Source organism: Castor canadensis, chromosome 12 (genome assembly GCF_047511655.1).
Source record: "Castor canadensis chromosome 12, mCasCan1.hap1v2, whole genome shotgun sequence".
NCBI lineage: Eukaryota > Metazoa > Chordata > Mammalia > Rodentia > Castoridae > Castor > Castor canadensis.
In genome coordinates, this window is record NC_133397.1 from 88,704,512 (window position 1) to 88,719,932 (window position 15,421).

The window sequence follows — 15,421 nt, forward strand, 5'->3', positions numbered from 1 at the left end:
ATCTGTCCATAACTGGTTGGCAAACTATCATGAGAGCCCTAGCTGGAAGATCCTTCGTAATTACAGATTTTTTACTTGTGCAGCAACAAAGAAGAGAGCGTGAAGCTAGAAGGCAGCAAGAACGTGAACAGCGAAGGAGAGAACAAGAAGAAAAGCGGCGTATAGAGGAACTGGAGAGAAGGCGTAAAGAAGAAGAAGAGAGGAGACGGGCAGAAGAAGAAAAAAGGAGAGTGGAAAGAGAACAGGTTAGTTCAAAGAATGTTCAACCATTCATCTGTGAAGTTTGTCTCATTATAAAGCTGAGGGATTTGGGGCAAAAAGTACATATGCATGTGTACATATGCATATACACATTCAGAAATTTAGACATTTATAAAAGGTGAAACACTGGAAGTACACTAATAACTTGAGTTTCTTGTTTTAAAAAAGGAATCTGTAGATCATTGTATTTTATAAACTTTGAAACCAGCCACATAGTCTCCAAATAGTATGATACCTGCCACTTTTTTTTTTTTTAGGAAAGAGAATAAAAGCCAACTGTAAGAAATTTCTAATGAGAAATGTTGGAAATGGCTAAATTTGAAGTGGCCATTTTATGAATGTGAATATTCATTCACATTGTATATTGTGGCCATTGTAATAGATTTGCATATAATTCTATACATACATTTGTAGCATTAAAGAAACTAATACATTGCTGTATGGTTCAGCCAAAAAAGATCAGATTTTAGTAATAATTATTGCATTTACTAATGTCAGGTATAGTTTTATTGATAGATTTACCTTGTCTCCTGAACCACCTGTGCAAATAAAATGAACTATCCCCAGCGTCTTAGATTTTCCTATTTTTAAGTTGATTACTCTTTGTTTTGAGCTTTGAATAAAGAAGAAAATGGTATAAATGGGGACCAACTTAAATAATACCTTAAATTCACATTTAAAATGTTAACTTCCAAATGTGACTCTTTGGCTACTCTCCTTGATAATACTAATCATGTTTTTCTGAGACTTGGATCTGATGCTCACCAGTGTTTTCCTAGAACTTCAGTGGTATAATTTATCTCTTACTTTATTGACATTATTGACCAGCTAATTGTAGTGTGCTTGCTTTTTAGTTTATTTATTTTTAATATTCTAGTCACATTTATACTGGGAGACTGCAAATTAGAGAAAATACTAGCCTTTAAGAAATCACGTAGCAGTACTTCTCACGATTTGATTGTGTCAGTAGTACTTCATGTTCTAGTGGCAGTCATTACAGTTTTGTGAATAGCAAGTATTCTGTACCTCTTTTAAAAAGATTAAAATCATTTTTATGCCACTTTTTCTTATTCTATCACAAAATAATTCCCTGTGTTAATGCTGTAGGACACTTTTGATTCCCGCTTAAGTATATGTATTTGTATATATGTATCATTCTGTATGTTCATTGTATATCAGGACCTTTGAGGTTGGATAGGATGTCATTTTTTTTTCCTGTTGTCCCCATGGATTAAAGGCAGACAACAAATGAGAAAACTAGCTTAATCTTTGAAGTTAGGATTTAATTCTGATTTGTTCAAAGAAGAAGTAAGTTGGGAGTCAGGTTCTTTTTCTTAGTAATTGGGTAAGGTTACTCGTGTATCACAGTTAATTGGCATAGCATAATCATGGAGGGTCAGGTGTAAATGAAATTACCTTGTGGGTGAGCATCCCTCCAGATTGACTTTCCTGACTCAATTTTATTTGTAAGATAAGATTTCCAAGGACATTTATATGCATGATTTCTCCATTATCCAATGTTCTCCTGCCCAGAATAATAGGTTAACTAAAATTTATGTTCAGCTCATCTCTATGGCTAATTTTTTAAAGGTGTGTGCCATGAAATAAGGGGATGGTCAGTAGCACACACTGTTAAAATATAACCTGAAGTTTGGGATAAAATTTCTCCATATGTCCTTTAGTTTGCACTCCTTCTAGGGCAACTAGTTAGCTTTTTCCCTGTGAAAAAGGAAGGAAACTTACTCTATTTGTAAAATGTTTGTTACTCTTCAAAGTTATTTCATATCTATCTCATGTTTTTGAGCCTCATACAAACACCCTATGAGTTCAGATGCTCATTTTTCAAATGAAGAGACAGAAAATGGGAGGTTGAAAGTGTATAATAGGTCAGAAAGCTCCTCCTGGATGGAACTGGGCTCAAGATCTTATCTCTGTCTAAATAATATGCGTGCACCTTCAAGGTAGGATCTTTACTTCTTTGTGTAACATTTTGGATGTGTTTACGTGTTCTTATTGATACGAAGGTTTCTCTTCTCTTTGAAAAAAATCCACCCTCATTCTCACTCCTCCTCTCTGCATATGTGCCTGTGTGTGTACACACACACACACACACACACACACACACGCTTATCATGAAGACTCTGGGCTTATTTATTTGCAGGGAGTTGGTCAAGTCTGCTGTTTCTAGACCATGGCTTTTAGAATGTAGACATTCCAGGTACCTTCTGAATCATCAAAGTACAAATCGTGTTTGTTTTATACGGATTTTGGTTTTAGGTTTCAAAAATTGGTGATCTGTGTGCTTGCTATAAATAATGACTAATAAGTAGATATGTACTAATTAAACTCTTAATTTTTCTGCAGTCTCATCTGTAAGAGGCAGTATCATCCTTTAAAATTCTGAATTGATTATGACAGCAGTGCCTTAACAGAAATACTTTATTCAGACACCTTCATGTATATCATCAGAATGCATTGGATTCTGGGTCTTACTGGCCAGTTTGAAGTTCTTGGAAAAATCATTAGCAATATATTGATTTTAGATTAGGTGTTCACCACTAAGTGAATTTTTGGTAAAGGTGATTGGAGCAGTGACTCTTGGTGCTTCACACAGGTTGTTCTTGTGCTTTCTTTTTGGATAAATTGATTGCTGGGTAATTTCTGTGTGTGACAGGAGTATATCAGGCGACAACTAGAAGAGGAGCAGCGGCACTTGGAAATTCTTCAGCAGCAGCTGCTCCAGGAGCAGGCCATGTTACTGGTAACGCCCCGCCTCTGTCCTCTTCCCTAGCATTAGGGCTTGTTTGTCCCTCCCTCAAGTTTGCAAGTTTTGGTGATCACTAGACCTTGTTAGTTTTGCTGTGGGCGGCCAGGCTGAAATGGAGACATCCTCTATGACCGCACTGTTTGGGTATAGTGTAAGGTTGTTTTTATGTATTAATTTACTTCCCAATAGCAAATAACTGTTCTCATTTGGTAGATAGGCAAGATTTTGAACAGAACTTGGCATTCAGTGAACACACTAGAGTGCTAAGCCTCAGGCAATAGGTTCAAAGCTTGTGCTGTAGGATTTTTACCAAGTATATGCACCACTGAATCTGACATTCAATGAAATTCTCTTTTACTTTGTCCAAGATGTTATAAGTTAGCAAGAGCTGTCAGATTTTCCCACAGGTAATATGCTATTTAAAATTCAAGTCATTTTGCTTTGCTATCAAAGAAGGAGAAAAAAAAAGTGTCTTTTTTTTTTTTTTTAAAAAGTCAATAATGAATCCAAAGAAGAGGTGAGCTCTCCAGTGTCCCATAGATTTAGTGTTATCCTCTCCCTCTCCAAGGAGTGCCGATGGCGGGAGATGGAGGAGCACCGGCAGGCAGAAAGGCTCCAGAGGCAGTTGCAACAAGAACAAGCATATCTCCTATCTCTACAGCATGATCACAGGAGGCCGCACCCGCAGCAGCAGCCACCACTGCAGCAGGAAAGGAGCAAGCCCAGCTATCACACTCCGGAGCCCAAACCCCATTATGAGCCAGCTGACAGAGCTCGTGAGGTATCTTCTTTCCTTCATTACTTTGACATTGGTCCTGTGTTGGTTATGCTCTGGAAAGTAATCTAGTAACTGTACAGACCTGTACAATATTAATGCCAGGATGTGGGTTAGAGTTTAGCTCGTGGCTCACCTTTGTTTTCTCATGAGTAGAGGACTTGCCCAAGGTCTCCTGTCTAGGTAGTGGTTTTTTCTATGAACTACCAGGGTGCCTCAGTTAACAAATCTCAGAAGAATTGGAAGCTAAACTAAACAAACAGGTTGTAAGGCAGTGTAGTTCTCTAAAATGTGAATGAGAGGAATGGTGGTCTGGTCCAAAACTAGCATGAGGATGAAGGGTGTCTTTAGCCCAATTTGTTCCTGAATCACTTGGTGCATTTGGGCTAACCAGAGCCTCAGAACAGGATGTGGCAAAGTATCCTCCTGTTCTGTAACCTGGGCAGGTGGGGCCGATGTACCCTAGAAGTGTTGAGTCCTGGCCTGTAGGTGGCACCCTTCCACTGTGCCTGCCCGCACAGGGAGCAGATTCTGAGAACAAGTATTCTGCTTGTTCTGAAAAGACTGTTTTTGGAGGAATGGTGTGTGTTTTAGATTCCTGATGGTAGTCTTTTAATCTGTAGGTTTAGTTGGCTGTGAAAGATTTTTTTTTCTAGTTTATTATTGCATACAGTCCTAACATGCTAAGAATAGCGATCTTAAGAGACTGTCTTGCTCAGTTTTTATCTTCATAAGTATTTCATTTTTCCTGACTAAATCCTAGACCTGCTTTGTCTGTCTCTTTTCCCCCTAGCAGCTTCTCTATTTTTCTCATAGCTAAAGAAAATAGAAAACTTCTCCTTAGAGTCCTACTTTCAGACTTTCTTTGGCATGTTTGCTTTTCCCCTACTAACATGGAGTTATGTCTTCTAATTCTCTGATGCAGGTGGAAGATAGATTTAGGAAAACTAACCACAGCTCCCCTGAAGCCCAGTCTAAGCAGACAGGCAGAGTATTGGAGCCACCAGTGCCTTCCCGATCAGAGTCTTTTTCCAATGGCAACTCCGAGTCTGTGCATCCTGCCCTTCAGAGACCAGCGGAGCCACAGGTAGTGACTGCCAGCTTTGCTGCAGTGGAGAAGCCTTGCTGTATGGCTTGCTGACCACATTTAGCTTGTTATCACATTAAAAAGAGAAGAGATAAGCAGGAGTAGCTTTAGACTAAAAGAGGACAGTTGGTAGGGAAAGAATCTTTCTCACACAAGGGTTTTGGTTAAACACACTAAAGTTATCTAGAGTCAGTGGTTTCTTCTAACTTTTTGACTTTCCTAATTGAGATGTGAAGTGCCTTCTTCTTGTGAAACAAATGTGTTTTCACTTAACTTTTAGAGGATTCATTCTATAAGCACATAGAAGAGAGCCAGAGCCTTTCCTTCAGTAAGTGCTTTCCCTGTGATCTCTGTTCTTGGCCAGTCCCTTGAGTGGACCTTAGACAGCTAAAGATGCCCCTGAAAGTTTGCTCAGAATTTTTTGATGTATGAATTTGCATATTTTTTTTCTGGGAAAGGGCCTTTTATCAGATGTGCAAAACAGTTGATAATGTAGTGGGTTAGGTATAGATTTCCCTGGAGGAGGTAGGGCAAAGGTCATGACTTGTCCTTGGGTCCAGGCATTCAGCCTTATTTGAGTGAGGGAGTGCTGTGGGATAAAATAGAAGCTGCTGTGCTGCCTGGAAAAGAGAGCAAAGACTTCCCAGGCCAGAGATCTCAGAGAACCCCAAACACTGATTCTTGTTCTCGCTCCCCAAAAACAGTTAAGCAAGTTTTTCCTTGCTGCTATGTAATCCAGCCTAGGTGTACTTGTCACTGGTGATGGTGTATGTAGGGGACAAAGTTACTGTTCTTGAAACAGGTAGCAGCAGTGTTCTGAAAAACACATTCACATGAGAATTCGAGTGTGTTTTACAGTAACTGATCCCTTTGGATGATGGGGAACTGGAGCAAGGAGAAGTCAACAAAAAAAAGAAAGAAGAGCAAGACTTGACAGTTGTGCTGACACATACCTGTGATTCCAGTATTTGGGTGGCTGAGACAGGAGGATTGTTAGTTCTAGGCCAGTCTTCGATAAACAGCAAGACACTGACTCAAAAATCCAAGGACTGCTGTGTGAAGTGGCTCATGCTTGTAACCCTAGCTGCTTGGGAGGCAGAGATTGGGAGGATCTCTGTTCAAGGCCAGCATGGGTAAAAAGTTTGAGAGAGACTACCTCAGCAAATAAAAACTGGGCATGAAGGCATGAGCCTGTCATTGCAGCTAGGCAGAAGCATAATAGAAGGATATTGATCTATGCAGGCCCAGGCATAAATTTGAGACCCTATTTAAAAAATAACTAAAGAAAATGGACTGGGGTTGTAGCTCATATTGAATTCAGGGCCCTGAATTCAAACCCCAGTATTGACCCCCCCCCCCCAAAAAAAAAAGGTGGGAGGAGGAAAAAGAGTGGAAGGAAGAGCAGGACTAAAGGAAAGGTGTGTGGATGAGGGGGATTTTCTTGGGATCAGCAGCTAGTGGGCCCCATAGGAGCTGGCTTGCCAGCAGCAAAATAGCTACAGAGAGTAGGAAGAAGGAAAGCAGAGTAGAGACCAACAGAGTAATTAGGGTAGATGATACTTGTTCTTTAACATCTTTGTCCAGGTCTCCAGTACAAATATATTTGAAGAATACAGGATAAAATCATTTGTTCTGGAGGGTAAACTTAACACAAATGGAAAATCTTTATCTGGTCACTAATACTAGATTATAGGAGTTATAGTCTTATTTTTATTTCATGATTAATTAATATATTTCCTGGAAATAGTCTACCCATCTATGTTGAAGTTGCTTTTAATTAAAACATATGCCTTTGAAGCATTCTTTGGGAGAAACTTTGCTCACATGGGACTTTTATTTTAAATCCCATTTCAGGTAATATTTTCTTTTGTATGATTTTACTCTGAAAATCTTATCTCTTAATGATAGATTATACTTATAGCTCAGATTATTTGAATCTCTCCTATAAATCATAGAAATCAGTTACCTGGGATTAATTCTACATCTTACATCTGGACAGGTGAAACAAATTGTTACTTGTTATTTTCAGATTTCATTAAATGCATTGATACAATAGATATGTAGCTAGAATGATGAAAATTTTAATGTTGAACAAGTATTTTAAAATAGTTAGATACAGTTAAATGAAAATATTTTATAGATTATCTCTGAGGTTGTTTTTCCAATTTAAAAGCAACCAAATAAACTAAGAAGACAAAAAAATTGACATACGTCCTTGAGCTGTTAAATAAGAGGAATATTTTAGCAGCATTCAATTTAGAGATTCTATAGTAATTTTAAAGGGAAAAATCACAATTATTTTTTCATAAATATTATGAAGGTGTATAAATACAGCTAGATTGAGTATTTTGAGATTTGGAAGAAATAAGAATTGTTAGTATTTTTGCAAAGTTGGCTGTTTGTAAGTTATACTATTACAGTTCGCCAAAACGTGAGGGTTTGTGTTTGCATGTTAAATGTATCCTGCTGTTGCTTGGTCTGAGCGCTCACACTGGCAGGTCATGTGAGAGTGGTAGTTTTGCCTGTTTGGCAGTGTGTTTAGATCTTACGATTTTTCTATCTTTCTTAGCTTCCACCTGGATGTGCATGTAGCATATCATCCCCTTTCAGTAGGTCTATAAATCACATTTACTGCTATATGCAATGTTTGCCTGGATGTTAGGAGTTTTCCTAATGCACATTTGCTCTTTTCTGCATGCTGTGCTCCCTCAACCATCACTTTCCTCAAAAGTGTGACTGATTTGCTGCTCCACTTACCTAATACTGAACCACCCTGGTTTGCATTTGACCAGAAAAGCCAGTTTTATGCAGAACGCATTGAATGTTTTGTGTTTTGTTTTCTTGTAAGGTACAGTGGTCCCACCTGGCATCTCTCAAGAACAATGTTTCCCCTGTCTCGCGATCCCATTCCTTCAGTGACCCTTCTCCTCCCAAATTTGCACACCATCATCTTCGTTCTCAGGACCCATGTCCACCTTCCCGCAGTGAGGGGCTCAGTCAGAGCTCTGACTCTAAGTCGGAGGTACCCGACCCTACCCAAAAGGCATGGTCTAGATCAGACAGTGACGAGGTGCCTCCAAGGGTAAGGAGCAGAAAGACAGATGTGTGCTGCTTTTTCTTTTTTTGTTATTTTTTAAAATAATTATTTTGATTATGGGTATGGTGACATCACCAGAGTTAAAGGGGCAGTGAAATTTCAAAGGAACTTTTTACAGTGGGGAAAAAGTTCCATAGTTAGGCAGTTACATTAAGGCAGTTGTCAGTTAGCTCTTTACTGTTGTTAATTCTGCACTTAAACATAAGATAGCAAAATGATCTAAGGGAAAATCTATAAAGAATGTATCTAAAACCAATGGAATCATAATTCATAAGTTAATATGGAAGTTATACATTATTTTAGAACTTTAACCAGTATCAAAAATTTCAGAAAGTTCTTATAAGGAAAATTTTAACTTGAAAGTTTCAAAGAAAATGATTTTATTTCTTTTAAAATTGATTTTTTTTGTATTTACCTAATGGTAAAATAAAATAAAAGGACACATTTTAGTGTATTTTTCCTTCACATGGAATTTGCTTCCTCTGAATATTTTCTTGCTTCCTGCTAGTCTTTTGCTTCCTGCTAATCCATTTGTAGACCATTGTTTGGCTTCTTTGAGCTTATTTTCCTGACTCTCACATTATCTCAGCAAAGTGCTGTTGTATGTCCCCTGCCACCAGCTTTGGTCCAAACATTTAAATATTATGGGAGCACAGAAAGACTTTTTGAATGCCTTTGACTAAATTCCAATCTCCCCCCATCTTTGTATCACTTGAGGATCAAGGAAGGATTGGGATGGGGTGGGTTGTTGATAGGAAGACCAATATTAAGATGACTGTTTTAGAAATATGCTTTGGTAAGGAGATCTTTGTGTCCTCCTCACATTTTCAATAATTTTAATTGCTGTGTTTTCTACTTAAAGGTACCTGTGAGAACAACATCTCGTTCCCCTGTTCTGTCCCGTCGGGATTCCCCACTGCAAGGCAGTGGACAGCAAAATAGCCAAGCAGGACAGAGAAATTCCACCAGGTAAAAGAAGAGTGAAAGTTAGGGATAGGTGTGTTGTGCAGTCTCCTAGAGTCTTCTCTTATCTCCCACACTGAAGTGCTGAGTCAAAGAGATTCAGTTTCTATACATGCACATGCATACATGTATATACATAAGAAGGTCAAAAAACCCATTAATAGGTGTGGTAGCTCACACCTGTAATCATAGCTACTCAGGAGGTAGACATTGGGAGTTTTGTAGTTCCAGACCACCCTAAGCAAAGAGTTCTCAAGACCCCACCTCAACCAGTGTCTGGGCACAGTGGCACACACCTGTCATCGTAGCTATGCAGGGAAGCACAAATAGGATAAAGTATAGGTTGGTCTGGGCATAAAAGTAAGACCCTATTTAAAAAATAATGAATGCATAAAGGAATGACAGCATGGTTCATGTGGTAGACTGCCTATCTGACAAGCATAAGGCCCTGAATTCAAATCCCAGTTCCACCAAAAAAGGTAATATGAATAACATCAAGTTGATCTGGAGTAATAAGATGTTTTGAATCTGGGTGTGTATTATAGTAACTTGGAAATGAAAACTACCTGTCTCTGTAAGAGTCAGTGGTTGGGACCCGGTAAGGAAAAGGGAGAGGACCTGAGAGACTTGTAATCCCAGGGAGCTTTCTATCTAAACAGGAAGTTGTAAGACTTTTGTAATAGTATAAAGTCACAGACAAATTACTAAAGAACACCAGTTGCAGTAAACTATGAATTGGCCAATTAATATCATTCTCAAGGTCTAAACAGTGCCATCCAGTGTGGCAGCTGTTGCCACATGAGACTTGTTAAATTTGAATTTAACTTAAAGTGAAGTAAGATTAACTTTATTTAGTTGCATCACAATGTTTCAAGTATTCTATAGCCACATACAGCCAGTAGCTACAATATTAGCTTGGAAGTAGAACATTTTTCATCATTGTAGAAAGTTCTGTTTGGCAGCACTGTCTTAGGGAAGAAGAGATTCTTAGGTTGAATGTTTTGTAACTTGAGCACCCCCAAACTTCTCTGGGTGGCCTTCTGCACATGCACAACATTGGTGTAAGTTGAAGTGGTCAGATGGATGATAACCCAGAAACAATAAAGAGTCTCTTAGCACTAATGACCAGGGAATACTGTGGTGTTCTCCTGTGATTACGTCTATGTCATGAATTTTCACCCAGCAAGTGTGTGCTGTGAGTATGTCCATGGCAGGAAATCCATCCCAGCTCACCTGTGCTTTCACCACACAGCTCAGACAAAGGAATGCACTTCGAATGTGAGAATTGTGATGGATGGGTGAAAACAACCTAGATATTGAAGATAACTTGTATGTAAAATAAGTGGAATTTTTCATACTATTAAGAACTGAGTTTGCTGGGCAAAAGTTGCTCACACCTGTAATCATAGCTACTTAGGAAGCTGAGATCAGGAGGATCATGATTCAAGGCCAGCCTGGGCAAGTAGTTAGCAAGATCCCACTTCCAAAATAACCAGAGCAAAATGGACTGGCGGTGTGGCTCAAACAGATAGAGTGCCTGCTTTGCAGGCATGAAGCCCCGAGTTCAAAAAAGATGTGAGTTTGTGACTACAACAGAAATGGTGGTGATACCTCTAGACTGAACAGTAATTGCATTTTACCTCATACCTGAAAAGGACTCTGATCTGTTAATGGATATTATCTAGCATTTTTGGTTTGTTCGGATATTGAAGATAATATCCATGAATAAGGTCATTATAACTTTTGATGAATTTAGTGTAAATGAGGTTTATAAGCTATCCTTTCATCCCTACAGTTCACATGTCATGCATATGCTTATAATTTGGTACTCTGTTTGGATAATGTATTAGCTGTTCTCTCTTTTTCTTTTCTAACAGCAGTATTGAGCCGAGGCTCCTGTGGGAGAGAGTGGAAAAACTGGTGCCCAGGCCAGGCAGTGGCAGCTCCTCGGGGTCCAGCAACTCAGGATCCCAGCCTGGGTCCCACCCTGGGTCTCAGAGTGGCTCCGGGGAACGCTTCAGAGTGAGATGTAGGCTGCTGCTCCTTTGCTCTCTTCCTGTGAACAAAAAAGACCTGTGATTTGCATATAGCCACATATCACAAAATAGTGCTTTAGATTAGATTGCTAATGACACAGGCATTTAATCATAAAGCTAAATTTCAAAAGCTTTACATGTGCCTTGCACCGTGAGCACTTTGCAATGCCCAATGTAATGAGCTAAATGTCTGAGCCAGGATTTGAACCATTTCTTCTAGTTTGGGCTCCACAGCCTATGCTGTTATCAATATTGGTTACTGATAACATTATAATAGGTAGTGAAAACTGTGTTCATAATAAGGCATTAATTGAGACTATATGTTAAGTGGTGTGTGCTAATGAGGGATTCTAGGAAAGTCTGCCAGAGAACCCCTTAACCCCCTTTTTGCCATGGACTTCAGACTACATGTGGAGACCTTGCTGTGAATGGGGCCAACAAAAGCAAGCAGGGAGAAACAGTGGAGTTGATAGGCTAGGAGAATTCTGTGACATATGTCTATATATTTATATGTGTCTGTTTTTCTTGTCTCTTGAACTTAACAGCATCATCCAAGTCTGAAGGCTCTCCATCTCAGCGCCTTGAAAATGCAGCAAAAAAACCTGAAGACAAAAAAGAAGTGTTTAGACCTCTCAAGCCTGCTGTAAGGATTATGTAAAATCTGTCTTTCTTAATTCACACATGAGATCTTTGTATTGAAAATACGGTTCAGGGGCTGAGTTTGTAGCTCAGTAATAAGAGTGTGTTTAACAAGTGAGAACAGCGTATAGTCCCCAGCACCCAGGGATGGGAAGGTTGGGAGGAGGTAGTTGAGAGGCCTGCAGTTCTTTCATTTGGGCCACTCCTAGCTATGAGGAATTAGAAGGAACATCCTATATCCAGGACACTTTCATGCCAACTCTCTGAGGCATCTCATTTCCTACATGAAGTCCTCAATATAATGTGGTCTTTCTTTTAATGTTTCAGCATACACTTGGTGTTCAGAAACACAGAGCAAACTATAATTCTTACTTAATGAAGTATTCTTCTAGGAAAAATAGACACTTGCTGACAATAGAATAGAAAGAAGATCCTTTTTACTGTTCTGCTTGTCATTAACCTTTACCTGTTCTTCATGAATTGGGGCATTTACAATACTGACTTTTAGAGTACATCTTCAACTCACCTGTTGCTTGAGTTCTGCCTGTTGGTCCCTGAGGTGATAGCTACGATTACTTCTCATACTTGCCCTTTACTCCCTTTCATATTAACTGGTCATATAAATGTGCCAATTTGTTGTAGAATTTTAAGCCTATTGGAGTTTTGATTTCTTGCTTGTACTGATTTCTGCACTTATCCCTTTCCCTTCTTTCTGCTGCTACCCCTCCGGACTCTGTGAAACTGCTGCATCCTGAAGGGCGAAGTGGTAAGCCCAGCTCTGACTGCCCTTAAACATAGCTTGCATTTCAGCACTGCTCTGGCTTCATCAGTTTGCCTTTAACTCTTTTCTAGGTTTTAAAAACCTTAAGCTTTTACGATTTTAGCCTTGCTAATGTGTAAAATACTCTCCATGCTTTTATTATTACTATTAAAGCTACAACTATAAATACAAAATTATTAACAAGATTCATGACCCCATACTTGAATGCTTTTATTTCAGAGACTCAAGGTCAAAGACAAAATGAATTTCTGACTGCAAAAAAGAATAACTTAAAAAGAGGAAAATAACTTTATAGTCAGCTTTTTTTAAAAAAAGAAAATAAGAAATAGTGCTTATAAGTAAAATTCCCAAGTAAAAAGATGAAATTTGGATTTATATGAAAATGTGGGCTATACTCTTGAAAATTGTATTTGGTGAATTGATATGAGACTTGGAATATCTAAAAGAGTAAAGGAAAACAAAGCCCTTTTTGAATAAATTTTAATATTTTTTTTTTTCTTTCTAATGTTCACATTCACTGACAGTGTTATGGGGAAATGTGGGTAAGGTTAGAAGATGGGAAAGCCCACTTTGGCCTCTTGCAGCAGCACATGAGGCTCACCACTATCTCCTTTTATATGTCATGGGTCTTCTTCAGAGATGTGACAAGTTGGTAATAGCAAAGTGAAATGTGAATATTATGCTGGTTCTTATTTAACTTTGTCACTTTGCTGTAGGCCTGGGGTTTTTAATAAAAGCTTGAAGAAAAAGGGCTAAAATACTTGAAATCAGATTGGTTTAACTAGAAATTTGCTTTCTGCATAGTCCCTTTAAAAGAAAATTTTGTTATATAGGCAAATGTCTTTAAAACAAAACCTAAGGTTCTGTGTGTGTGTGTGTGTCTAGAACTTTATAAAAACAATGCTCTAGCTTACCATAAGCAGTTGTTATGTTGTGGTGAGATTTGAATTATCTTAGGATTATTTGTGACTTTTTAAATTTATTTTTTGGTGTACTGGGGTTTGAACTCAAGCCTTTGCGCTTGCAGGCATTCTACTGCTTGAGCCACACTTCCAGCCTGGCACCTTTGACTTTTCTCTTTACCCTTCAAAAGCCATAAAAACTCATCCTCAAGTGAAACTAAAGATGTGAATACCATACAAAACAGTTTTATAAAACTGGCATTATGGTAAGAGCTTCTTATCTCTTGGTTTCTTCTCCCTTCACCTAACTCTTCTGTCCTTTGCATTAGGATTTGACTGCACTGGCCAAAGAGCTTCGAGCAGTAGAAGATGTGCGGCCACCTCACAAAGTGACAGACTACTCCTCCTCCAGTGAGGAGTCAGGGACGACAGATGAGGAAGACGATGACGTGGAACAAGAGGGGGCTGATGAATCCACCTCAGGACCAGAGGACACCAGAGCAGCGTCAGTCTTTAGTGTGTTTAGGGAGGATAAGAGTGTTACCACTAACACTGGCAACCAGGCAGTTTCCCGAAACCTGTCACATGAGCCTGAGCATTAATACGTAGTTTTCACGGACTCAGCAGCAACAGCTTTTGTATTTGTCTCCCTTGTGTCCCTTCTCTGTGAGTGCACATTATCAGTGCCTCTGTGACACCCCAATGTGTACTTTACTTTTTTTCTTTTGTATAAGGATCTTATGAAAAGGAAATTTGTTTGGTATAACTCTTTTAATTGACTATAAGTACTCATTCTAACTTTTTGCTCAGAAACAAACTGAACTTCAGGGGAACCCTTTGTCGAAGGGACAAAACTAAGCCTTTGCTTTCCTTGAGGAAACATTATACCTGCAACCTCATCTTAACCTTACAACTTTGAGAGGGTGAAAAGTCTCAATAACATATCCTTGAGCTTTGGGAGTAGGACCCTTCACTTCTGGATTTTGTCTCCGTAGGTCATCTCTGAATTTGAGCAATGGTGAAACAGAATCTGTGAAAACCATGATTGTTCATGATGATGTTGAAAGTGAACCAGCCATGACCCCATCCAAGGAGGGCACCCTAATCGTCCGCCAGGTACCTGTGTCTTCTCTCCGATGTCAGAGGCTGAGCTTCTCCTGTAGTCATTAACCCACTTGCTCATTCACTCACTCATGCTGTTTCTACATCCTCTGTTTTCATGTTAACAAGCTCCTGAGGGTAGCGTGTCTGGGGCTAGGGAGGCAGGTGCGTGCTGCATGCCGCGAAGGTAGCCAGTAGTCTCTCACCCCACATTGCTGTTCCCCTGCATGCCTGCAGCAGCCCTCATCCAAGCTCTGCGCTGAGTCTCACAGTCTGTGTCTGAGCAGTTGAAAAGCCACAGGGAGTCCTATGCGGGCTCAAAGAGTGAAGGCACAGATCCAAAGCTTGTGGAAGAGCAGCCATAGAGGGTCTGCTAAGGGTGCCTGGCCCTCAGTGTCTGTGGTGCTGCAGCAAGAGCAGATGAGGCAGGCTGGACAAACCTTGTCACAGCCCCAAGGCACAGGGTTGGGAGGTCTCCCTTCTGTGCTTTCCCACTTGTTGAATTAAATGTGTGTCACCAGATGTGCTCAGTTTTAGTCATTAGTTTTACAACATTTTACTGTAGATCTATCCAAGTGATATGCTCCTCATTGAAATAGATAGGGCACCTAGCTGATCTTCGGGACTTTATCCTGAGAGTGTTGCATGCTACCACAGTGCATATGGATGGAAAGTAGGAATAACAAATGTGGAAAAGACCAGGATTCAAAGAAGCTACAGGATATTCTAGACTCTTAGAAAGAAAAATCTGTAAAGAAAAAAAGGGGTAGTAGTCTGCAGGAAGTTCGTGCCACAGATGAACCAGATGCAGCCCTCCCTGTTTTGTGGCCCCCTGATGAGGTACTTTGAATTCTGTTGGTTCAACTTAGGCATTTGGTGAGGAAGTGTGAGCAATTCAGGCTAATATCCTTGGTTTTTCCTTGGTAATTTAGTGGAGTTTGAGAAATTACACAGCACCTTAAATGAAGCAGTTATCAGTAGGGTTGTAGGTAATGTCAGCAGCACTTGAGCG

At 39.5% G+C, this 15,421-nt stretch overlaps 1 protein-coding gene across 50 annotated transcripts in view; it reads left to right on the forward strand.

Moving 5' to 3' along the window:
• The window catches only part of Map4k4 (mitogen-activated protein kinase kinase kinase kinase 4), a 179,065-nt gene that overhangs the window by 145,083 nt on the left and 18,561 nt on the right, over nt 1–15,421 (forward strand). For 6 of the 50 annotated variants that reach the window (XM_074050388.1, XM_074050401.1, XM_074050386.1 and 3 more), the window contains exons 13-22: nt 84–245; nt 2,936–3,022; nt 3,597–3,809; nt 4,729–4,890; nt 7,739–7,972; nt 8,850–8,956; nt 10,828–10,979; nt 11,532–11,629; nt 13,638–13,813; nt 14,304–14,424. In XM_074050388.1, the coding sequence (XP_073906489.1) occupies nt 84–245; nt 2,936–3,022; nt 3,597–3,809; nt 4,729–4,890; nt 7,739–7,972; nt 8,850–8,956; nt 10,828–10,979; nt 11,532–11,629; nt 13,638–13,813; nt 14,304–14,424 (1,512 nt within the window). The remainder of the gene's footprint in view (nt 1–83; nt 246–2,935; nt 3,023–3,596; nt 3,810–4,728; nt 4,891–7,738; nt 7,973–8,849; nt 8,957–10,827; nt 10,980–11,531; nt 11,630–13,637; nt 13,814–14,303; nt 14,425–15,421) is intronic. The other 44 variants (XM_074050395.1, XM_074050424.1, XM_074050419.1 and 41 more) reach the window with 17 other exon arrangements.